This window comes from Ptychodera flava, assembly GCF_041260155.1.
Source record: "Ptychodera flava strain L36383 chromosome 3 unlocalized genomic scaffold, AS_Pfla_20210202 Scaffold_25__1_contigs__length_14229661_pilon, whole genome shotgun sequence".
Lineage (NCBI taxonomy): Eukaryota > Metazoa > Hemichordata > Enteropneusta > Ptychoderidae > Ptychodera > Ptychodera flava.
In genome coordinates, this window is record NW_027248279.1 from 10,610,342 (window position 1) to 10,636,721 (window position 26,380).

At 39.5% G+C, this 26,380-nt stretch overlaps 3 protein-coding genes and 1 long non-coding RNA gene across 5 annotated transcripts in view; 3 read left to right on the top strand and 1 right to left on the bottom strand.

The window, feature by feature from the left end:
* The window catches only part of LOC139125243 (uncharacterized), a 183,376-nt gene extending 171,578 nt beyond the window's left edge, over window positions 1–11,798 (top strand). The window contains exons 5-7 of the mRNA XM_070691339.1: window positions 9,376–9,630; window positions 10,353–11,042; window positions 11,665–11,798. Of these exons, the coding sequence (XP_070547440.1) occupies window positions 9,376–9,630; window positions 10,353–10,696 (599 nt within the window). The 3' untranslated portion in view covers window positions 10,697–11,042; window positions 11,665–11,798. The remainder of the gene's footprint in view (window positions 1–9,375; window positions 9,631–10,352; window positions 11,043–11,664) is intronic.
* LOC139125262 (uncharacterized) overlaps window positions 1–26,380 on the bottom strand; it is a 213,079-nt gene that overhangs the window by 171,052 nt on the left and 15,647 nt on the right. The window contains exons 5-6 of one of the 2 annotated variants that reach the window (XR_011550172.1): window positions 14,689–14,769; window positions 7,507–7,627 (exon numbers count right to left, since the gene is read on the bottom strand). This is a non-coding gene — a long non-coding RNA (uncharacterized lncRNA). Of the gene's footprint in view, window positions 1–7,506; window positions 7,628–10,383; window positions 12,687–14,688; window positions 14,770–26,380 lie in introns of those variants that run through there. The other variant, XR_011550173.1, reaches the window with a different exon arrangement.
* Window positions 54–4,276, top strand: LOC139125250 (uncharacterized). The gene is made up of 2 exons (XM_070691347.1): window positions 54–811; window positions 2,986–4,276. Exon 2 carries the CDS (start codon window positions 3,020–3,022, stop codon window positions 4,001–4,003), a length of 984 nt encoding a protein of 327 aa, XP_070547448.1. The 5' UTR covers window positions 54–811; window positions 2,986–3,019; the 3' UTR covers window positions 4,004–4,276.
* On the top strand, window positions 4,537–8,422 carry LOC139125252 (uncharacterized). Its single transcript, XM_070691349.1, has 3 exons — window positions 4,537–5,047; window positions 7,514–7,713; window positions 8,195–8,422. The coding sequence occupies exons 1-3, from the start codon at window positions 4,687–4,689 to the stop codon at window positions 8,309–8,311; spliced, it is 678 nt and encodes a 225-aa protein (XP_070547450.1). The 5' UTR covers window positions 4,537–4,686; the 3' UTR covers window positions 8,312–8,422.

Here is a 26,380-nt window from a genome sequence, read left to right on the forward strand (position 1 = left end):
GCGATGACCCTTGACCCGAGCTCCATCGACCCACCATCACCACTTGCGTCCGATACTGCTGGTGTAACTTGCAGTGACGTATTCAAGTACTCACTTTACAACTCTTTTTAGGGTCAGTGATTCAATACAACACGTTTAATTGTACAGTACATGACTTGCACAGAATACAATGAGACTGCATGTGTAGATTGCACTTTTAAAACATTTCATTTATTTGTTTAATGTTTTTTTTTCAACACGACATTTATGTACATTGTGGCAATGTTAACTGCAAGATTAAGGTCTACAATTTCCTATGCATGTCACCTTAACTTGTCATCGGATTTCAATACCTTCAGCAAGTTCCGTTGTCAACATGTCATTATTGTATGCGTTGTGAATGTCATTTGTATACAGACACAGGCAACAGTTGGTAGTTGTTTTGGGCGAAAAATGACTTTCAAAGAAGCAAATGACAACTTGAAGAAAGAGTGTAGGGATAGTTTCAAAGTAAATTTTAACCCACTTTTACCAAAAATCAAACGCACTCCGCCAGAAACCATCCGCCATGTTGTTACAGCATGACCTTATAGGGTGACGAGGAGACACAGATTTATAAACGGCAGCATGCATGGACTTTGACCCGGCACAGCTTACCCACACAACCCGTTCACCAAGCAGCCAGCCATATTTTTCACTATTAAAACACCGGACGTTTCTACTGTAGAAGAGAGGAGGTTTTCTGAACAGCTTCACAAGCTCCATATACGGCCTCCCTTTTATCGTGACGTACTGAGAGCAGAAACCACCAGACAACGCGATTCCCTTAAAGGTAGGATTTGTTTTAATCGCCTTTCAAGGGGGTTGTACATATTCGCGCTCTAAAGCTTCGCCATAGGTTCGAATGTGTGTCCCCACTAACAAGAACAGGAAGCATTTTGCTACATGGCTACATGAACGCGCTGTAATCCACTCTCCCTGTATTCCGACAGGCCAACACTGGTTCAATCATGACACTTTTGCGGTATTAAATTCAACATTGATATAAAAGAAATAGAACAACAACAATGTCTCTGCAGGTGCCGCCAACGAAGCTGTTCGTGCAAAATGGTGTCCGTGCGTAGTTTTTCAGCGGGCGGGCAAATTAAAAAATAGTGTTAATGACGCTTTCCTCACATTTGGTTACGTGTGCCAAGCAAGAGTGAGTGTATACACGATCTGTAACAGCTTCTTCGGAGCTTAGCTTCTGATATTCATAGTCAAGTGCATTTCAACAGATTTTGATGCACCGTCCATTGAAGTATCATCATGAAACGGTTGGCAACTGTTGCATCCGTTGATCATACCATGGAGGTAGCAGAGATCATACACACTGACACAATACCTCGCAACGTAGTACATCATAATTAGTGATACAATCTGCCATACCAAAGTAAAGGTGTATTGTATTGCTTAGAATTAATGCAGACAATATTTGGTCTCTCTGCGGTCTATGGTTGCACAATCGATGACTAAGGTAACATGTAAGAATGGGCATTCTTTAGAGCTTCCACTGTTAATGATGCTGCCACACCGACATGATAATGGTATGTCCCAAACTGCCACCCAGTTGAACAAGTATTGCGGTATCATAGACAAATGGGGAAATTTCCAAACACAAAACCAATATATACCAAGGAATCTGTGGCATCAGATATGCCACATTTACAAGCACTAAAACAGAGATTTGTATAGAAGCCATTACTTGACTTACACTGATAAACAATTCCGTAATTACACAACATGACAATGGGAAGAAACAAAACCTTTCGAACTAAATTTCCAAGCAATTTTTACAAAATTGTCATATTACATCTACAGATGTAAGAGTTGGTGATTAATAAGCTGTCCTTGCTGGATGAAAGCAGCAAAGTTGGCTGTCTATCCAGATGACACTTTGTGTGTGTATACTTAATACTATCCTGCATCTTGTAAATGACAGGCTTATTGTTTAAGATATACCTCAGCTTCTTTAGATACACTCATGGTGACATCAATGCAACACTTTTTTGTACAATATGATAAATTTATTGCCTTTTCAAGACAATCTGACCAATGTTTGAGATTTTCACCAAGTTTACGCTTGTTGCTCATTAGCATTTTTTTGGTAATGTTGACTCATTTGAACAAATACTCATTTACAGTTGAGAATGTTTCTTCTACAAATACAGCTGTCCGGTAAAATATGCAGCACTTCTCATTTTTTTTCAAGAATATCATATCTGGCATTTCTTTTAAATAAAACCGGCAAAACGTAGCCCAAATTACAAGATCTGTACCCCAAAACTTCTTTTAAACAAAACATGTATTTCCATGCTAATTTTTAGCTCACATTTGGTGTATTATATATATATATATATATATATATATATATATATATATATATATATATATATATATATATATATATATATATATATATGAGATAAGTCAGTCTCATTTGCATCTTATTTACATGTCTGTGTGTGTATGCATGTCCGCTAGTCCGTCTACACCAAAATCTCCTAAATCACAGCACCTATAATCTTAGTATTTAGTGTACAGGAGGAGATGTGAATTTGTTCAAATGAACATGTCAGTGTCAAAATGTGAAAACGAAGGGGAAAAGGAAAATACAGCGCATTGCTAAAACTCTGTAACCGTTGTTCAGATTGGGTTGACATGGATAACAACTTTCAAAGCAAATTAGGACAAGTTGTTTCAGTACATATAATACAACCATGAATGTTTCTGTCTCTTCCTACCTCCATAATGGCCCTACAGTTATTTAGTATTTTTGTTATGTTTGCCAAATAAGGCTATCAACACATGAAAGATCAAAGGGAAATGAAAAATTAAATAAATTGAATAATAACAGCAGCCTGAAAGATAAGATTACATCTCATCTAATGTCATGAAGTTAATTCAGTCAAGTTTTATACCAAACATATCTTAAAATAATATCAATACTTTTTTGTTCTATTTTAGATCAATTTTTCTTTTCACTAATCTGCATTACACGATGGCTGGTGCCACGTCAACACATCCACAAAACCATGAGAAAGCTCTGATCGTGTTCGACTCATGGGATACTGAAAAGTATGGGTTTCCAGAATTTCACAGAAATCTTTTCAAAGACATATGCTCGAGAAGGAGAATACATTTGAAAGGATACGCAACCCTGTTGGATGTTGCTGTGAGTGAAGCTCAAGGCAAAGATGCAGAGGAAGCTGGTATCACTTTGATACCTGGTAAACGAAACGAGTACATTGATCCTAAGAATGACCCAATAGATATTCGTTGGTTGTTTTGCCCTGAAAGTTATTACAAAGATTTAAAATCGCTGGGAAATATTAAATACGTCATTGGTTACGCCCCTTTTACTGCTGGTGCTGCTGCTTACATTCGTAAGACTTTTTTCCCTCATGCCAAGCTGTACCAAATCAACGCACTCCATCCTGATTACTGTGCTAAAGAGAGTGGGAAACAACAGACAGTAGAGAAAGACATGTTAAAAGTGATGGATGAGGCTGATGGCATCGTATCAATCGGTCCCAGCATACATGAATACTTCGAAAATGCGTACAGGGCAGTTCACAGAACAATACCTCACATAAAACTCCTACCAAAGACAGGGGGGCTGTATAGGTCACAGGAAGTCAGTGTACCAGATAAGATTAGACAGCTCGTTATACTCTCGTACGGAGAATTTTCAACAATCCCCGGTGGAGAACTACAAGAATATGACAAAATAGCAGCTTCAGTGGAAAGAATCGCGGAGAAACTAAAAGAGACTGATGTGAGAAATGTCACTTTGAAAATTGCAGGTGTTCCGGCACAAGCTGTTCCTCAAGTAGAGAAACACTTGAAGAAGAAAATGAAAAAAAACTTGGTGGAAATAAAAGTAATCGCAGACTGCACTGCTAGAAATATGGTATCATTGCTTCAGCAGTGTCACGTATGTCTTATCCCACAGTGTCGTGTAAACTATGGATTTTGGGTCTAGAAGGTATTTCAATGGGCGTACCTACTTTTATAATCCAAAATCACAACTCGGCTACTATATCGATACACATTTCGCGTATACTGGCAACGGCTGTTTAGTTAGAAGTGACAACGAATGGGATGAAAAGATCATGTCAGCAGTGCAGAATGCCAGCCGAAGGTTGGCCTACAAGCGTGCAAAGGAACTGAGAACTGATTTTATGGCCAGTCCGGAAGTGGAAGAAAGTTATGCTAGATTTGCTTCTTTGTTGGTAGAAGAATCTAGAGTGCCGTCAGATGGTAATATTTGTGTCTTATATTATAGCTTTATAGCAGAATGAAGGATTCAGTACAAACCATATTATGGCCAAAGGCAAACAAAATACGTATGTTCAGTTGACTGTTAGCCTACTTCCTGCATGAAGACTTAACAGTTGTTGCTTAATTCTATATTTCCAAAATGATTGTTGTATATCTATATTTTGATTACATAAACCTTCTTTTACATAGTTGGTTTAAAAAAATATATATTGAACATCACTGACTAGATTGTTATGTTTCTATTTTCTACCAGGCCTCAATGTGAGTATTAACTTAGATGACGGAGGTTTTCTCGAGCGTAAGCAAAACTTAAAGGATCAATTAGACGTCTTATTCACACAACGTCCAGTTGACGACTCTGAAATCGCACTGGTTAAGAAAAGCATGAAGAAAGTTGATGGAGTGTTAAAGGAGTGCATGCAGCTTTTCAAAGAAAATGCTGATAATATAGTAAACGTTAACAGCGAGGAAATCAGGAGACAAACAAAAAACTGCGAGTGTGGAGTCCACAATGTTAATAACATACACCGCGGCTCCCTTGGAATGTCAGTAAACTTCCTGGGTATACGCTACCTATACAGATTCAAGTCAGCCTGTCACAATGGTAGATTTGCCAAGGCATTTGAACCATTGCTGATAACTGATGAGATGAGAGAGCTGGCTGAGAGATTCAACATTCCATTGAAACTCAAAGCCACCTATGACCAGCAACAGTTTGATGCCATTGACCACTTTTTCTGCCAAAGTAAGTTTAAAATATCTGAATTCTTTGCAGATCTTTATTCTGTTGCTTCTTGAATCATTAACTTTGTAACTTTCAACCGTCTACCTATGAACAGCAACAGTACATGTAAGACTATTTATGATCATGGTAATGTTAGAAACAACAAAAACAAGTCATCGTTGATGACACAGTCCCCACTTGTTAATGGGTACTTTGATTACATGTCCTCAGAGAGGATAGAGTCTCTTCATTAATTAGGTCTGTGATAAAATTCTTTGATACAGATGGCACTCAATGGCCAAGAATGAGTTCCATGGTGATGAAAACATAAAACCAAAGTAGGCCACCATCCTAAAGTTCATAAAATGAGTCTACTAGGAATTAATCAACAGGATGTTGCAAAACATTTTGCATACAATCCTAACACTTAACTGATTATCACTTGTACCATATTTCATAAAGTTTGATGCAGTATTTACAACACTATAAGATCAACATCTGTATCAAGTTTCATCACATTTGACGTTGTATTAATTTGTGGCTATATCACCCTAATTAGGAAAGTTCATTACTTATGCAATTACAAATTAATTAAAATGACACTGATAAATGTCTTTTTCAATGTCAAATCAATGTGAGCTTAACATCTGTACAAAGTTTCATGAATTTGATGCAGTATTTCTTGACATATCAGCCTGTTTACGAAACTTCAATAATTGACATGTTACTGCTACATGACGTGAAACAAATTGAGGAGCATATGTATGAAATAGGTCAATGTCCTTGTACCAACTTTGAATGATACTGGTGGCAATATGTCTGAGTTATGGCTCTGTACATAAGAAAATTGTAACAAATTCACCGCCATGCAGCGATATTTGATCTTACTGTTTAAAAAATCAACAAGTATATGTACGACATAAGTCAATGTACATGTACCAACTTTGAATAAGATCAGTTGAGACTTGCCAGAGTTATGGCTCTCGACATGAAACAACCATAATGAAATTGCTACCATGTGGCCATATTGGACCATCTCTTAAACCAATCCACATACATATGTATAAATAAGTCAATGTCCTTGTACCAACTTTGAATAAATTTGCTTGATACATGTCTGAGTTATGGTTCCGCGACATGAAAAAATCGGAAAAAAATGGCCACACGGCGGCCATATTGGATTGTATCACAAAACAAATCGATGTGCATATGTATGACATAGGTCGATGTCCCTGTACTAAGTTTAAATAAAATCGGTGAATAAAATCAGTTGAGACGTGCCCAAGTTTTGGCTAAGGACATGAAAAAATTGTAACCAATATGGCTGCCATGCAGCCATATTGGATCATATCATGAAACAAATTGACGTACATATGTATGACATAAGTCAATGTCCTTGTACCAACTTTGAATAAAATCGGTTGAGATATGCCTGACTTATGGCTCTGTACATGAAAAAATCGTTAGAAAATGGCTGCCTGGCGGCCATATTGGATCGTATCAAAAAACAAATTGACATGCATATCTATGACATTGTTCAATGTCCTTGTACCAACTTTGAATAAAATCGGTTGAGATATGCCTGACTTATGGCTCTGTACATGAAAAAATCGTTACAAAATGGCCGCCTGGCGGCCATATTGGATCGTATCACAAAACAAATTGACGTGCATATCTATGACATTGGTCAATGTCCTTGTACCAACTTTGAATAAAATCGGTTGAAACATGTCTGAGTTATGGCTCTGTACATGAAAAAATCGTAAGAAAATGGCCGCCTGGCGGCCATATTGGATTGTATCACAAAACAAATTGACGTACATATCTATGACATTGGTCAATGTCCTTGTACCAACTTTGAATAAAATCGGTTGAAACGTGTCCGAGTTATGGCTCTGTACATGAAAAAATCGTTAGAAAATGGCTGCCTGGCGGCCATATTGGATCGTATCACAAAACAAATTGACGTGCATATCTATGACATTGGTCAATGTCCTTGTACCAACTTTGAATAAAATCGGTTGAAACATGTCTGAGTTATGGCTCTGTACATGAAAAAATCGTTAGAAAATGGCCGCCTGGCGGCCATATTGGATCGTATCACAAAACAAATTGACGTGCATATCTATGACATTGGTCAATGTCCTTGTACCAACTTTGAATAAAATCGGTTGAAACGTGTCTGAGTTATGGCTCTGTACATGAAAAAATCGTAATAAAATGGCTGCCTGGCGGCCATATTGGATCGTATCACAAAACAAATTGACGTGCATCTGTATGACATATGAAGTAATTCTTGTACCAAGTTTGAATGAAATCGCTCCTTGCATCTCTGAGATATCTGCGTGAACGGACGGACGCACGCATGGACGCACACACGCACGCACGCACGGACGCACACACGCACGGACACGACCAAACCTATAAGTCCCCCCGGACGGTGTCCGTGGGGACTAATAATCTCATTGATTGCTACTTACTCATTAGGAGAGGGACTGCCCGAACCAGGTGATCAGTTTGCTGAGCAAGGGGTTCGACTGAACATGCCAGGCGACATCAGTCATACTGTCACACATAGACAATCGGGAGTGCTAACAAAAGCTAGAAAAGTGAGACAAGAAAGTCATGTCATAGTATTGGACACGGATACTACTGAGAGGGATATTGATGCTGTGTACAGGGCCAAGGTGAGTAAAAAAGTAATCATTACTAACTTTACAGTCTTTGAGACTTTATCAAAGTATTTCATATGTACTATTGCGTATTTGCTGACAATCACCAGTCAATTTTCCTATATACAGAACCTACATATATATCCATACATTCAAATCAGTAGACTGCCTGGTCAATCACGAGTTACATTACGAGTTACAATTTGCATATGTGACTATTGTACCTTGGCAGAAACCATTGGCAGAAACCAATGAGCAAGACAGCAGCATAGTGAACTTGTGTGAATTTGCTAAAACATACATGTGACTTTGATAAAACATCCCACAGCTTTTTGAAATTGACACCACACATCTTTCTCCGTATCTAGAAGTATTTTGTGAAAAAAGTGACTTGCCCATTAGGATTGCTCAGGGACATATTAGTTAATATTTGGCCGTTTTACAAATTGCTAAAACACACTAAAACTTATGTGCTTGTGTTATTTTATCTATTAAGTCTGGTGAGCCAAGTGTCAAGAAACCAAGGCTAGCACAAAGAGTGCTCGAAGCTGGTGATATATCTGATGTTACAGGTTGGACAATATTGCACTTCAACAACCCTCTCTTTAAATAAGTTTTATGCACTCATGATAAAAACAAAATAACTTATGCAAATTCATTTTTGAATTCCAATGTTCATCAAAAATGTCAAATGCACAGGCAATTTTGGCATCACAAACTTTATTTCGTCTACATAAAGTCTTTTTGGTAGGCTGTCCTGTGGTAGTAGCACATATTTTAATCAGGCCATTTGGGTTTATCTGGAATTCGTCATGTTATTTTCAAAAATTGATGATTTATTTTGAGATTGCAAAAATGATATTAATGTTGCGATATTTTTCCTTCATTCATCAGATCAGTTCATGATGAATGACAAGAATATTCTTCATATGTAAACTTTTTTTGATAATAGAAATAATCATATCACTGAAGTTCGACACTTGATTACATGATAATGGAATGTAAATTTTTGCAGATACCATTATCTTTAGGTACATATAAAAAGATGGCAATGATCAATCCAATATTTAATCACTAGTCTAGCAGAGTTCAAAAAATTTACAATTAGTTAAACCACTTTCCACACCCATCAGAAGATATAATATTTAAGCAATAAAGCACACGCAACGACGGTATACCACAATATTTTCACCAATTCAAGATATGCATGAGCGACAGCCAGTGCATATATGAAGTGGTCAAAACCGAGTGGTATATCATCGCTAGGTGTGATTTATTGCTATTATATCATAACAGTATATTGAAATTCTGGAAGGGGGAATGTCAAAAAATGATTTTGCTCTTGCCGAGAGCTTACGCGTGTGTGCTACCAATGCTATATCATAAATATACCAGAGTTCTTTTCAAGTCGCGACCAATCATATGATTACATTTACACCATCAATATACTGGTATGATAGAATAAGAATTATGCATCTGGCAACATGAGAAGAGAATGCATGGATGTTAGTTTAATGGTCAAAAAATGTAAATTAATATTTCAATATTCATTTTTACCAAAATAACCACAATATCCAAGCACCGAGTACCGGTAATATATAGGAGATTGCTGGATTTTTTGCAAAGTAACTTGATTTGACTTGATTTGACTGAATAGTATTGCTTTTTATATCACAGATACAAAATTACTAGCATTCAAAACCCACAAAGCCTATAGACTCGTCCCATCAGCTGAGATGTACCTACCTACCATATTCAATGTTGACAACTACACAGCATTGAGAGGAGATAAGTGGGACTTCATACAATTCATGGTTAAGATGACAGAGAAGATTCAACACATCCTATCCACCAGACAGGAGATCTTATCAGTGCTGGGAGTTAGAGAGTTCTTTGTCACTGACACTGACTGTGAGACACATGATTTGTATGGTAAGGTGTAGCTGACTCAATAACAAAATTGGAAGGTTGGCAGTCAACCGTATCCCTTCACTTTGGGTCCTACTAATTCCATGACTGCCCGTAGCTACCTGAGGACCACAGTTACGAGTGGAGTGATACGTACCGGCCGCCGCGTACTATGCATAACCCCTTCTTATATGCATAGTACGCGGCGGCCGGTACGTATCACTCCACTCGTAACTGTGCTGAGGACGGCCTGAGAACTGCCCGAGTAGCAAGTAGGCCAAATTTCGCCAATCTTAACACTAAGCCAATAGCTTGAACTTATATCATGCCTGGCTAACCAAAAATATCATTGATTTTTGTTTTCTGTAGTGGTTTTAAAACCCGAAAGACACTTTGGTAGGCTGTCAAGCTGTACGCGCTCGGCGAGGTTACTACCACCTCTCAGACTGAATGGTATGATCTCACTGCATGGCGACGTCCTTCAAGCCCAATGTCTTCTGAGTGCCAAAACCGCTGGAGAAAACATCAGGTTAATGCCAAATCAATGATATTTTTGGTTGGCTGGGCATGATATAATTGAACCTATTGGCCTAGTGTTAAAATGGGCGAAAATTGGCCAACTTTTTCCTCGGCAGTCCTCAGGCAGCTACGGGCAGTAATTAGTAGGACCGTTCACTTTGACTTGTTAGAATACACATTTTGTCATGCGCATTCATTCATTGACTAAACACGTCTTCTTTTTGCAGGTCTGGCAGATCAATTTCTCAAACACGGCAGAGCACCACTGTACATCAAATCATCAGCTAAACCCTATAGTCTGAGTGCTAGGAGTTTGATTCCATATAAAGTCAGTCACACACTGGTAGATCAGAAAGGTCAAAGGTCATTAGAGTTAGATCAGACAGACTGGCACGAAGCATTAAAACTTGTACTGAAATATAGGGAAGAGGAAATCACTAAATTAAGGGGAAATTTATCAACAGTAGAAAATAGGGTAAGGCAGCTAGAGAGTGAAAATACAGCACAGAACCGAGCTGTGCAAGAAAAGAGAAATCTGGAGTTGCAACTGAAACATGCTAACAGGAAGTAGACATTGTACAGGGTCTGTTGAAGACAGAAACAGAAAAACTTCAAAGAGCAGAAACAGCATGTACAAAAGCTACATTAGGTTCAAGGCAAATTCAAGATAAGCTTACCATAGCAATGCAGGAAAAAAGTAACCTAGAGCAACAACTCGAAAATGTACAAGATATGAACAAAATACAGCAAACTGAGCTTGTTAGGGCAGATGAAAAAATTAGCCAGTCAGCTTGTGAGAATTAAAGAATTAGAATCAAAAGGTAAACAAAGTGAGATTCCTAGAGTAGATAAGAGTACATGTACACCATCACTGCCTGAGAAGACTCTGGAACAGATATCAGAAGCCATATCAATAGGTAAGGTGATGAATATGGTGTCAATGAGTTAAATGGAAATATATGTAAGATCATTGTATACACTCTAGATATCAACTTTACATATGCCTATAGGCAACCACGATGATTTCCATTTATAAAACCACAAATATGCTGCTTTAATTAAACATTACTAGTCTACATGTGAAATGCATTGATGGTTAAATTTCAATATATTAAGTAGAGATGGAAAAGCACGGTTTACATTAGAACAATGAGCTTGCTTTTACTCAAATACCAAATCTCTGTATGAATATAATCTCACATGGGATATATTATGCATAAAAGCTACTAAATGTAACACCATTATAAACTAGCTGAGATTTGATATTCAGTTCCTTAGTGAGGAGACTAAGAAATGAAGAACTGCATTTTAAATGTATAACTTGTTGTTCTCAATATCCTAAATGAGAGAACATGGATCAAAGTGTTACTAGACTATATGTTATATGATATACATTTTGACTGTCACTCATTTCTATGCATTAATACATTCATGCATGTGATGTAACCTTGGATCAGCATCACCAGAATCTGAAATGAAACCAACAGACAAAGGGACTGCTACTATGTCTGAATTACCGTAGAACTGTTTTTGTTTCAGAGAAAACTTCTTCCAGAGTTGAACCAAAGCCTATTGGTGGTACAGAGTACATTGGTGAGAAAGAATCTGTTTGGGTAAACATGGAGGTAAGAGTTGGATAACTGAGTCTGAGTGATTGTTTGTTTGTAAAGATATACCGTGTATTTTAGGCTGAAAGAGTATTTGTACATCATTTGGCAAGGTGGGTGAGTTCAGAGATCAGACTTTGCTAATCACAGTAAGTTGAATGGAAGGGGGAGATATCTCGTCACTATCCTAATCATTTGTCTTTGGAATTGATTGTACATTCTGTTGTGAGTTGCAACATTGACCTGCTATGCTTCCAGGAAATGCATGCATTCATTACATTATCAACTGGCAATGTGTTTACCAAAGTTTTCTGTGTACAATGTTCAATATATCAATTTTAATGGCATAAAAATATTTGTACAATAACGAAAGAGTTGAAATTGAAGTTGAAGGGGACCAAATTACATCACAGATATTTTGTTATTTTGAAACAGGAATTTAATCAGTCTCAATCAATATTTTGCATCATCAAGGAATATCATGCAATCAAAATCAATGTACAAGTGTCAGAAGTTTTCTACATCAAAGACTTTTTAAGAAATGTAAACTCCAGCTCAATTTATTTCTATGATATCACACAATCAGGCTAGCAATTATGTGTGTGTATGCTAATGGTAATATATTGTCCTCTAATTTGGCAAAAAAGTCACACAACAATGGTTATCAGACACACTGACTAACCACTTCAAAATATATAATACAAAATCTTAATTTTTCTCATTTTTAATGTTTCACCTGTAACTCAAGTCCATTATCATTCGATCATAACGAAGTATAAATATCCATACCAATGGTAATTTATACTTAGAGCAAAATTGAAAACAGGTCAGGCTGCTCATTTAACTTGAAGTTGACTGTAAACACAATTAAGAATAGATCTTTCCATTGTAAAGTTAATGTCTTGTAGAGAATGACTGTTTGATGATCTCATTGCTTGCCATTAGAGTCTTCATCTGTTAACAAACCATAATGATCAAGGGTATTTAATATCTGCAAAGTTGATCCAAGTATCTCAGTATGAAAGATATGAAAGTATGCTAATATCTACCTTTGAAAATCAATACCATCTGAAAGTTAAATTATCATAATTATAGGAATTTAGCTATTGGGCTAATTGTAGCCCATATACACTATTTAACGATATGTTGATGTCTGACTCAAGTTTACTGTTATCATCACCTCATTAAAATGTTCATCCTGAATTAGTCTAAAAGACACAGGTCTGTGTATCTAGACATGCTTTCAAGAGATGAACAAGAGACTATGGGTGACATTAAAATCAACATTGTAAAGAAACGGCATCAAACATTAGATTATTTGCCCTCTAAGGAACCAGTGCTTCAATGAAATGCTGTTGTACATGTAATGACACCTAAATCAACGACAAATTTCAGATAAAAACCATTCATCTGAAAGAACTGCAATGTTGTATGATTTTACTTGTGCTTAAATTCTGCTAGCAGGATACTGTTATAAATTTATGGAACATAAATATCTGTTGTGAGAATGTTTCTTAGTCCTGATGTACCCAGAATGATCTGAATGACCTCATTCAGCTATTCCAGTACAACATCACCACTTAAACTTGGAAGTGATCTGTAATTCAGTTCAATCATTTATCAGGTGATCACTATGGCTACAGAATAAAAAGTTGAGACAGAATGCCGCTATCAATAATCATACTGAAGTTACATTCTGTATGTTTAGATGTACAAAGTCTAGCATGTTTGATACATTATCTGAACATACTCAGTGAAATGCCTCAAATTTATGCAGAAATGTAGCAAATTGGATTGTGAGACTTTTGATACTGATGATCTTTACTGAAACTGCATTATGTGCAGCATACCAGAAACTTTTCGCCAATATTTTGCTGAACTTCATTGTCCTTATAATTTTCCAAACAGCCAATTAAGGTGAAGTACTACGAATTACGTCAAAATTAAGTTGTGGTGTCATTTTCTTGAAACTTTGCACAAATATTCTTGGAAGTTGTGCAAGTGCAAAAATGAAATAAAAAATGGGGGTCACCATGCTTGTTTCCATGGAAACGGACGTTAAAATGGCGTTGTTAGAAATAAATAAAAATGATATAATTCACTTAAACTAAAGAAAGCAATTATAAAACGCTTAGCAAATGAGTTAATTTTAATAAATACCAAGACTTAAGATCCATATCTATCGAATGTATAGTTTTCATGATGTTTGTGAAGAAATTTTAACATAAGTATCGATTACAAAATGACGATATCGAAATTATATCACTACATAATTTTGAACTTTCTTCCTGTCGCTTTGAATGGTGTCGTTTTGACCAAACTTGGCGAATAAACTCCTTACATAGTACCATTTAGTTTACACTTTTAATAAAAGGTGTCACCACGCTACTTTTTACAATATCTCCAGTGAATGGGTAATTTGCGCCATATTCATGGGAGAGATTTGTTACTTTTTCGCTCATATTGAATAAAAACCAGCTTCCTATGGAGTCAAAATATGACAAGGTTATAGGTCACATGTAATTCTAAGACACTGGGTCAAAAAATTAGGTAAAAGCGCAATTTCAACAACTTCAAGTGTTGTTAAATACATGCGCTACAAAATAACCCATTTGCGGCAGGCTGGAGTTAAATCTGCGCAGAAACGTTCTGAAGCGTGTGCGCGTCCGAATTCGTCGCCCTTTACCTTAATTTGAGAATGGCACTATATTTCTTGACTCCTAAGTTTCTGTAAATAATAACAAATTACCAGTCACCTATAGCCTTGTAAGGCTGCGTTCAAAAAAGGTTAGTGGGGGATTTAGGGCTGGAGGAATCGCAATTGAAATCTTCCTTTTTTTTCAGATCCCCCTCAATACCCTCAAAAATTTTCAAGTCCCCAGTCTATATGATCAAAAATTTCAAGTCTCTCCCCTAATTATCATTAGGCACAGTGAGTTGAATACTTTTTGCTTACCTTTCAGTTTTCAAATTAGAACTTCATCTGATTTGCTATAAAGTGGAAAACTTTCTCTCCCCATGACAAGTTGGTGATGAACTGAAAAAAGTAAAACATAATGTTGAAAGTTGAAAATGTTTACAAGTACAATATGGTGTTGTGTAATGAGGCAATAGACATATCTGAGTAAATGAATATCTTTCTCTCTCAACAATCATTTTCAATATTTTGAAATCTCTGATTTTCATTGTACATCCAAACAAAAATTTCAGTAAAGAAGCTTTTGGATTCAGTGAAAAAGACATCTCTTTAAGGCAATGTGTGAAACTACTAATTAATTATCAATTATAGTTAAAGTAGCAAGGCAATTGTGGGTAAAAATTAATCAGGAAAGTATGAGGCACTTTCTTAGAGTAATGATATTGGTAGTTATATGTGTAACTAAAACGAAAATAAAATGAAGTCAATGTAAAATTTTAAATGTTACTTAGTCCATAGCTATGTTTGCAAAATTAGTGAAACTGGCAAGGAAGTATAGTTTGACCTCCTGTTTTGATGAACATTGCACTTCACAGGGTCGTGTCCTTCAATGGAAAAGAAAAAACTAACCATTAAGACGTTAAAGTGTATTTTTATTGATTCTGACCAATTCTTCATTCATATTATGGCTGCATAGTCCTCTATTGTCTTTGCTGTACAGATTCAATGCATTATTAAATGATTGATGATTGGTGGAATGAAATGATTTCTGTTAACAGTACATAGAACCACCAGGAAATAGAATGGCCATGGATCTATTACAGAAAAATAAAATATTATATGTATTTCACCACTGGGGGCACTGTTCATAGTCCCCTCACTGCCACAGACAACAGCAGGTTTGCAGCAATCTCAGTTTGGTGTCAAAATGGTCAAAGTGCAGAATGTGTATGCATTCCTTGACATGAAATGACTTGTAACTGACAAATATTGAATGTGATAAAAGACCAAATGCTTTTACTAGTGCTAGTCACTAATATTGTACTGAATTTGATCCCTCATTGGAAATCAGTGAACAAGGACTAAACAGTCAGTTCACTTTTTGAAAACATAGATAACCACGATATGAACTGAAAATGCTCACCTGTTTCATTATATATTGCATTTATGTGCAAATTTGAACCTTTGCCAGATGTTTGCAACTTCATTGAAAGTGTTATGATCAACATAATGAATAATATTCACCACAGTTAATTCTGAATCCAAGTATATATCCCCCATCAGGAAAGTTCATTAAAATATGCAAAGTAAGAATTGACTGAAATGTTCTCATTAATTATGCAAATTAGGAATTGGCTGAAGTAAAAATGTTAAATGACTTTCAATAATGTCGTCATATCATAGTATCTTTAATGTACAGACCTTGTTCACAGCACTGTACACACTGTATACAGACCTATATTTACAGCACTGTACACACTGCATACAGACCTGTGTTCACAGCACTGTACACACTGTATACAGACCTGTGTTCACAGCACTGTACACACTGCATACAGACCTGTGTTCGCAGCACTGTACACACTGCATACAGACCTGTGTTCACAGCACTGTACACACTGCATACAGACCTGTGTTGACAGCACTGTACACACTGCATACAGACCTGTGTTGACAGCACTGTACACACTGCATAAAGACCTGTGTTCACAGCGCTTTACACACTGCATACAGACCTGTGTTCACAGCACAGTACACACTGCATACAGACCTGTGTTCACAGCACTGTACACACTGCATACAGACCAGTGCTCACAGCACTGTACACACTGCATACAGACCTGTGTTCACAGCACTGTACACACTGCATACAGACCTGTGTTCACAGCACTGTACACACTGCATACAGACCTGTGTTCACAAAACTGTACACACTGCATACAGACCTGTGTTCACAGCACTGCTGCATACAGACCTGTGTTCACAACACTGTACACCCTGCATACAGACCTGTGTTCACATCACTGTACACACTGCATACAGACCTGTGTTCACAGCACTGTACACACTGTACTGCTTGTGTTCACAGCACTGTACACACTGCATACAGACCTGTGTTCACAGCACTGTACACACTGCATACAGACCTGTGTTCACAGCACTGTACACACTGTATACAGACCTGTGTTCACAGCACTGTACACACTGCATACAGACCTGTGTTCACAGCACTGTACACACTGCATACAGACCTGTGTTCACAGCACTGTACACACAGACCTGTGTTCACAGCACTGTACACACTGTATACAGACCTGTGTTCACAGCACTGTACACACTGTATACAGACCTGTGTTCACAGCACTGTACACACTGCATACAGACCTGTGTTTACAGCACTGTACACACTGCATACAGACCTGTGTTCACAGCACTGTACACACTGCATACAGACCTGTGTTCACAGCACTGTACACACTGCATACAGACCTGTGTTCACAGCACTGTACACACTGTACACAAACCTGTGTTCACAGCACTGTACACAATGCATACAGACCTGTGTTCACAGCACTGTACACACTGCATACAGACCTTTGTTCACAGCACTGTACACACTGATACACAGACCTGTGCTCACAGCACTGTACACACTGCATACAGACCTGTGTTCACAGCACTGTACACACTGCATACAGACCTTTGTTCACAGCACTGTACACACAGACCTGTGTTCACAGCACTGTACACACTGCATACCTGCAGACCTGTGTTCACAGCACTGTACACACTGCATACAGACCTGTGTTCACAGCACTGACTGTACACACTGCATACAGATCTGTGTTCACAGCACTGCATGTACATACTGCATACAGACCTGTGTTCACAGCACTGTCACACTGCATACAGACCTGTGTTCACAGCACTGTACACACTGCATACAGACCTGTGTTCACAGCACTGTACACACTGCATACAGACCTGTGTTCACAGCACTGTACACACTGCATACAGACCTGTGTTCACAGCACTGTACACACTGCATACAGACCTGTGTTCACAGCACTGTACACACTGCATACAGACCTGTGTTCACAGCACTGTACACACTGCATATACCTGTGTTCACAGCACTGTACACACTGCATACAGACCATTGTGTTCACAGCACTGTACACACTGCATACAGACCTGTGTTCACAGCACTGTACACACTGCATACAGACCTGTGTTCACAGCACTGTACACACTGCATACAGACCTGTGTTCACAGCACTGTACACACTGCATACAGACCATGTGTTCACAGCACTGTACACACTGCATACAGACCTGTGTTCACACCGCACACACTGTACACAGACCTGTGTTCACAGCACTCTACACACTGCATACAGACCTGTGTTCACAGCACTGTACACACTGCATATACCTGTGTTCACAGCACTGTACACACTGCATACAGACCATTGTGTTCACAGCACTGTACACACTGCATACAGACCTGTGTTCACAGCACTGTACACACTGTATACAGACCTGTGTTCACAGCACTGTACACACTGCATACAGACCTGTGTTCACAGCACTGTAGTACACACTGCATACACACTGCGTCCACAGCACTGTACACACTGCATACAGACCTGTGTCCACAGCACTGTACACACTGCATACAGACCTGTGTTCACAGCACTGTACACACTGCATACAGACCTGTGTTCACAGCACTGTACACACTGCATACAGACCTGTGTTCACAGCACTGTACACACTGCATACAGACCTGTGTTCACAGCACTGTACACACTGCATACAGACCTGTGTTCACAGCACTGTACACACTGCATACAGACCTGTGTTCACAGCACTGTACACACTGTATACAGACCTGTGTTCACAGCACTGTACACACTGTACACAGACCTGTGTTCACAGCACTGTACACACTGTATACAGACCTGTGTTCACAGCACTGTACACCTGCATACAGACCTGTGTTTCACAGCACTGTACACACTGCATACAGACCTGTGTTCACAGCACTCACACACTGCAGACAGACCTGTGTTCACAGCACTGTACACACTGCATACAGACCTGTGTTCACAGCACTGTACACACTGCATACAGACCTGTGTTCACAGCACTGTACACACTGCATACAGACCTGTGTTCACAGCACTGTACACACTGCATACAGACCCTGTGTTCACAGCACTGTACACACTGCATACAGACCTGTGTTCACAGCACTGTACACACTGCATACAGACCTGTGTTCACAGCACTGTACACACTGCATACAGACCTGTGTTCACAGCACTGTACACACTGCATACAGACCTGTGTTCACAGCACTGTACACACTGCATACAGACCTGTGTTCACAGCACTGTACACACTGCATACAGACCTGTGTTCACAGCACTGTACACACTGCATACAGACCTGTGTTCACAGCACTGTACACACTGCATAGACCTGTGTTCACAGCACTGTACACACTGCATACAGACCTGTGTTCACAGCACTGTACACACTGCATACAGACCTGTGTTCACAGCACTGTACACACTGTATACAGACCTGTGTTCACAGCACTGTACACACTGCATACAGACCTGTGTTCACAGCACTGTACACACTGCATACAGACCATTGTGTTCACAGCACTGTACACACTGCATACAGACCTGTGTTCACACCGCACACACTGTACACAGACCTGTGTTCACAGCACTCTACACACTGCATACAGACCTGTGTTCACAGCACTGTACACACTGCATATACCTGTGTTCACAGCACTGTACACACTGCATACAGACCTGTGTTCACAGCACTGTACACACTGCATACAGACCTGTGTTCACAGCACTGTACACACTGTATACAGACCTGTGTTCACAGCACTGTACACACTGCATACAGACCTGTGTTCACAGCACTGCAGTAGTACACACTGCATACACACCTGCGTTCACAGCACTGTACACACTGCATACAGACCTGTGTCCACAGCACTGTACACACTGCATACAGACCTGTGTTCACAGCACTGTACACACTGCATACAGACCTGTGTTCACAGCACTGTACACACTGCATACAGACCTGTGTTCACAGCACTGTACACACTGCATACAGACCTGTGTTCACAGCACTGTACACACTGTACAAGACCTGTGTTCACAGCACTGTACACACTGTACACAGACCTGTGTTCACAGCACATGTACACACTGCACAGACCTGTGTTCACAGCACTGTACACACTGCATACAGACCTGTGTTCACAGCACTGTACACTGCATACAGACCTGTGTTCACAGCACAGTACACACTGCAGACAGACCTGTGTTCACAGCACTCACACACTGCAGACAGACCTGGATGTGTTCACAGCACTGTACACACTGTATACAGACCTGTGTTCAAAGCGCTGCACACACTGCATACAGACCTGTGTTCACAGGACTGTACACACTGCATACAGACCCTGTGCTCACAGCACTGTACACACTGCATACAGACCTGTGTTCACAGCACTGTACACACTGCATACAGACCTGTGTTCACAGCACAGTACACACTGCATACAGACCTGTGTTCACAGGACTGTACACGCTGCATACAGACCTGTGTTCACAGCACATATGTACACACTGCACAGACCTGTGTTCACAGCACAGTACACACTGTATACAGACCTGTGTTCACAGCACTGTACACACTGTATACAGACCTGTGTTCACAGCACTGTACACACTGCATATACCTGTGTTCACAGCACTGTACACACTGCATACAGACCATTGTGTTCACAGCACTGTACACACTGCATACAGACCTGTGTTCACAGCACTGTACACACTGTATACAGACCTGTGTTCACAGCACTGTACACACTGCATACAGACCTGTGTTCACAGCACTGTACACACTGCATACAGACCATTGTGTTCACAGCACTGTACACACTGCATACAGACCTGTGTTCACACCGCACACACTGTACACAGACCTGTGTTCACAGCACTCTACACACTGCATACAGACCTGTGTTCACAGCACTGTACACACTGCATATACCTGTGTTCACAGCACTGTACACACTGCATACAGACCATTGTGTTCACAGCACTGTACACACTGCATACAGACCTGTGTTCACAGCACTGTACACACTGTATACAGACCTGTGTTCACAGCACTGTACACACTGCATACAGACCTGTGTTCACAGCACTGCAGTAGTACACACTGCATACACACCTGCGTTCACAGCACTGTACACACTGCATACAGACCTGTGTTCCACAGCACTGTACACACTGCATACAGACCTGTGTTCACAGCACTGTACACACTGCATACAGACCTGTGTTCACAGCACTGTACACACTGCATACAGACCTGTGTTCACAGCACTGTACACACTGCATACAGACCTGTGTTCACAGCACTGTACACACTGCATACAGACCTGTGTTCACAGCACTGTACACACTGTACACAAACCTGTGTTCACAGCACTGTACACACTGCATACAGACCTGTGTTCACAGCACTGTACACACTGTACACAGACCTGTGTTCACAGCACTGTACACACTGTACACAGACCTGTGTTCACAGCACTGTACACACTGTATACAGACCTGTGTTCACAGCACTGTACACCTGCATACAGACCTGTGTTCACAGCACTGTACACACTGCAGACAGACCTGTGTTCACAGCACTCACACACTGCAGACAGACCTGGATGTGTTCACAGCACTGTACACACTGCATACAGACCTGTGTTCAGAGCACTGTACACACTGCATACAGACCTGTGTTCACAGCACTGTACACACTGCATACAGACCTGTGTCCACAGCACTGTACACACTGCATACAGACCTGTGTTCACAGCACTGTACACACTGCATACAGACCTGTGTTCACAGCACTGTACACACTGCATACAGACCTGTGTTCACAGCACTGTACACACTGCATACAGACCTGTGTTCACAGCACTGTACACACTGCATACAGACCTGTGTTCACAGCACTGTACACACTGCATACAGACCTGTGTTCACAGCACTGTACACACTGTACACAGACCTGTGTTCACAGCACTGTACACACTGTACACAGACCTGTGTTCACAGCACTGTACACACTGTATACAGACCTGTGTTCACAGCACTGTACACCTGCATACAGACCTGTGTTCACAGCACTGTACACACTGCAGACAGACCTGTGTTCACAGCACTCACACACTGCAGACAGACCTGGATGTGTTCACAGCACTGTACACACTGCATACAGACCTGTGTTCAGAGCACTGTACACACTGCATACAGACCTGTGTTCACAGCACTGTACACACTGCATACAGACCACATATGCTCACAGCACAGTACACACTGCATACAGACCTGTGTTCACAGCACTGTACACACTGCATACAGACCTGTGTTCACAGCACTGTACACACTGCATACAGACCTGTGTTCACAGCATGTACACACTGCATACAGACCTGTGTTCACAGCACTGTACACACTGCATACAGACCTGTGTTCACAGCACAGTACACACTGCATACAGACCTGTGTTCACAGCACTGTACACACTGCATACAGACCTGTGTTCACAGCACTGTACACACTGCATATACCTGTGTTCACAGCACTGTACACACTGCATACAGACCATTGTGTTCACAGCACTGTACACACTGCATACAGACCTGTGTTCACAGCACTGTACACACTGTATACAGACCTGTGTTTACAGCACTGTACACACTGCATACAGACCTGTGTTCACAGCACTGTACACACTGCATACAGACCATTGTGTTCACAGCACTGTACACACTGCATACAGACCTGTGTTCACACCGCACACACTGTACACAGACCTGTGTTCACAGCACTCTACACACTGCATACAGACCTGTGTTCACAGCACTGTACACACTGCATATACCTGTGTTCACAGCACTGTACACACTGCATACAGACCATTGTGTTCACAGCACTGTACACACTGCATACAGACCTGTGTTCACAGCACTGTACACACTGTATACAGACCTGTGTTCACAGCACTGTACACACTACATACAGACCTGTGTTCACAGCACTGCAGTAGTACACACTGCATACAGACCTGCGTTCACAGCACTGTACACACTGCATACAGACCTGTGTTCACAGCACTGTACACACTGCATACAGACCTGTGTTCACAGCACTGTACACACTGCATACAGACCTGTGTTCACAGCACTGTACACACTGCATACAGACCTGTGTTCACAGCACTGTACACACTGCATACAGACCTGTGTTCACAGCACTGTACACACTGCATACAGACCTGTGTTCACAGCACTGTACACACTGTACACAAACCTGTGTTCACAGCACTGTACACACTGCATACAGACCTGTGTTCACAGCACTGTACACACTGTATACAGACCTGTGTTCACAGCACTGTACACACTGTACACAGACCTGTGTTCACAGCACTGTACACACTGTATACAGACCTGTGTTCACAGCACTGTACACCTGCATACAGACCTGTGTTCACAGCACTGTACACACTGCAGACAGACCTGTGTTCACAGCACTCACACACTGCAGACAGACCTGGATGTGTTCACAGCACTGTACACACTGCATACAGACCTGTGTTCAGAGCACTGTACACACTGCATACAGACCTGTGTTCACAGCACTGTACACACTGCATACAGACCACATCCCTTATGAAAATTTTCTGTAGAAATTCTATCGAATTTGATGACAAAATTCAATTAAAGTGACACAGAATTTCTACAGAAATTCTACTGAACCTTTATGGAAATTAACGGAGTTTAATGGAGTTTTGGCCCCCTTTTTCTGTAGAAATTCAACAGACTTTCTGTATCATTTCTGTAGAATTTACAGAATTTCTATGTAAATTCAATACACGTTCTACAGAGTATCTGTAGCACTATATTGAATTTCTACCACATTCTACAGAATTTTTATGTAGAATTTCTGTAGAACTATATTTAATTTTTGCACTCTTTACAGAAGTTTGTTTGTCTTATACGAGTTCAATCTCTTAGAAGGTATGACAACAATATGTGTTAAACTTTTACTAAGTAAGGAATACCACCTTATGATATTGCCATAGATACCAATGCAATGAATTACTGCAAAACTCACAAAAAATCAGTCAGCAAGTAAATTATAAACATGTAGTTTATTTCTAAAAGAATTATGATTAACAATCGATCAAAACTTGATGAAACATACAGGGACTACAAAACATAAAGCAACCTACACATATGAATGCAAGGCCTACTCTCCAGTCTAGCAGTTTTGACCTCAGCCAAGTGCATAATTAAAGTGTTGTGTATCTTAACTCACGTAATTTCAGTTGATGCTGCAATGTGGATCCTTACAGTTGTGACATATTAGTGAGCTCCCTTCTCCATAACACTGTTAGAATCTTGCTAATGGACCTTGGATCCTAATGTTCCATGCAATTTGGAGTTGAACTTTAGTACTTTTCATAAGAGCCATGTGCACTGTGGACTGCCTCAAGTTCAAATGAATAATGCGTGGCTACACTATTATGTAATCAGCCCATTGTAAAGGCAGGAAACTATTTGCATAACAAAGCAAAGGCACAGGTCAGCTCACTTGACTTAGGATCAAACAAAGAGAGTCTGGTTGGTCTGTGTACAGTCATGAAATGTACAAAAGCAATGGTAAAAGGAATGGTACAATTGAAACTATATACATTTTCCTGGGATGTGTGTGTAAATGAAAATAGCTTTTCAGAATTAAAGGGTACACGAGAATGTGCTTAGAACTCTCCATAGGTAAATGTCACTACCTTTTCCATATTGAAACCAGCTATATATATGTCACTGAGTTCTTATCAAAGCTCATGCCAACATGCAAAAACATGAACTTAAGTCTGAAACAGTGTAAACTGTGGGAAAAAAAACAGAAAAAAAATTTCCACAAAAGCTATGGAACCGAAAAATTCCATAAAAAATATGTTTAATTTCTGCAGATTTTCTACAGAAAATTATCAGCAAACTTCAATAGAATTTAAGTTTCTATACACATTAAAATTCTATAACATTTAAATTTTTCTACAGAATTGTATTGAAAATTTTCAATTGAATTTCAACAGAAGCATATTTCCATCAGATTTCCATAAAATATACAGAATTTCTATAGAATATCAGAGTTCAATACAATATCTACAGACTATTTTCGTAAGGGTATGCTCACAGCACAGTACACACTGCATACAGACCTGTGTTCACAGCACTGTACACACTGCATACAGACCTGTGTTCACAGCACTGTACACACTGCATACAGACCTGTGTTCACAGCACTGTACACACTGCATACAGACCTGTGTTCACAGCACTATGTACATGCTGTATACAGCCATTTTTCACTTTTTTTACAAAAACATGACAATACCTTTCCTGTGTTCACAATTCTCTTCAGCTGAGCTCTTCCACTGTTTATGGAAAGCTATCTGAAATAGTATCACCAAGTATCAGCTAGATAGAGTGAGGAATTAGAAACAGTAGACTGTAAAAATTACTTAAACGTAGATGCATAATTGGTCTCTTTAAAGTTTGTGAGAATTTTTTATAGAGGCTGAAAATGTAGAGTAGTGGCTTTGTAGCAGAAAGATGCAATGTAATTTTACATAGTTCATTCTGTGTAAAGTATATTAATGTACAAGTATTTAAATCATGTTTAAATTCTTTCTGAAAGGCAAGATATATTAAATGTACAGCTATGGATTTATTAAGTCTATTACAGCAAATTTACTCTAATTGTGTGTATTTTGTCACTGTCATCATGAAGTTTTAATTCCTTGACCTTGTCTGGTGGATTGCTCTTTGTTATGATCCTCAGATATATCATATTCATGAAACAAAATCATTATGTCTCAAAATCTTGACATTTAGATGTTCCTAAATTCATGACTGAAACCCTACACATGACAACTACTAAATACTTTCAGCAGGTTCTGTCCAGTACTAACTTTTGTCATGACACTAACACATGATTTAAACAACACAGAATGCTGACTACATGATGAGAATACTGAAGATTTACAGGATTAAGCAATGTGAGCATTAACAACTACTAATACTTGGGTTCTGTCCAGTACTAACTTTAGTCATGACACTAACACATTTAAAACAACAGAGAATGCTGACTACATGATGAGAATACTGAAGATTTACAGGATTAAGCAATGTGTGCAACACCTACACCAATTGATTATGACAGACTCTGCACTGACTTGGCAGCAATAATGAAAGGAGATTGAATTTGGTTGTTGTTTAATGTGGTACAAACACTGTGATACACCCCTGAAGCAGCTCAGTCCATCCACACGGTGAGTTGTTGATAGAGTTAATTCCTACGCCGGCTTAGGTCAGGCAGTCTAAACCGTCTCAGTCGAAACGTTTCTGAACCACTCGGGAGCGTCCACACGTAACTTTTTATGCCAATTTGGACGAGAGCCTTTTCAGAGGCATTTTAATGGCCTGTGTGTGAACGGCACAATGTGTGCACCAGATTTTATTCAGATTGATCAGCAATTCTGGAGATATCATGTAAACAGACAGACATACAGACAGACATCACTATGACATTACATAAGCCAAAAA

What these genes read in the sequence shown, in the direction of transcription:
- LOC139125252 (XM_070691349.1), top strand. Translation starts at nt 4,687, where the DNA reads ATGAAGAAAGTTGATGGAGTGTTAAAGGAGTGCATGCAGCTTTTCAAA. An exon ending in TGACCACTTTTTCTGCCAAA is followed by an intron (nt 5,048 to 7,513) that starts GTAAGTTTAAAA and finishes CTTACTCATTAG; the next exon opens with GAGAGGGACTGCCCGAACCA. An exon ending in ATGCTGTGTACAGGGCCAAG is followed by an intron (nt 7,714 to 8,194) that starts GTGAGTAAAAAA and finishes TTATCTATTAAG; the next exon opens with TCTGGTGAGCCAAGTGTCAA.
- LOC139125250 (XM_070691347.1), top strand. Translation starts at nt 3,020, where the DNA reads ATGGCTGGTGCCACGTCAACACATCCACAAAACCATGAGAAAGCTCTG.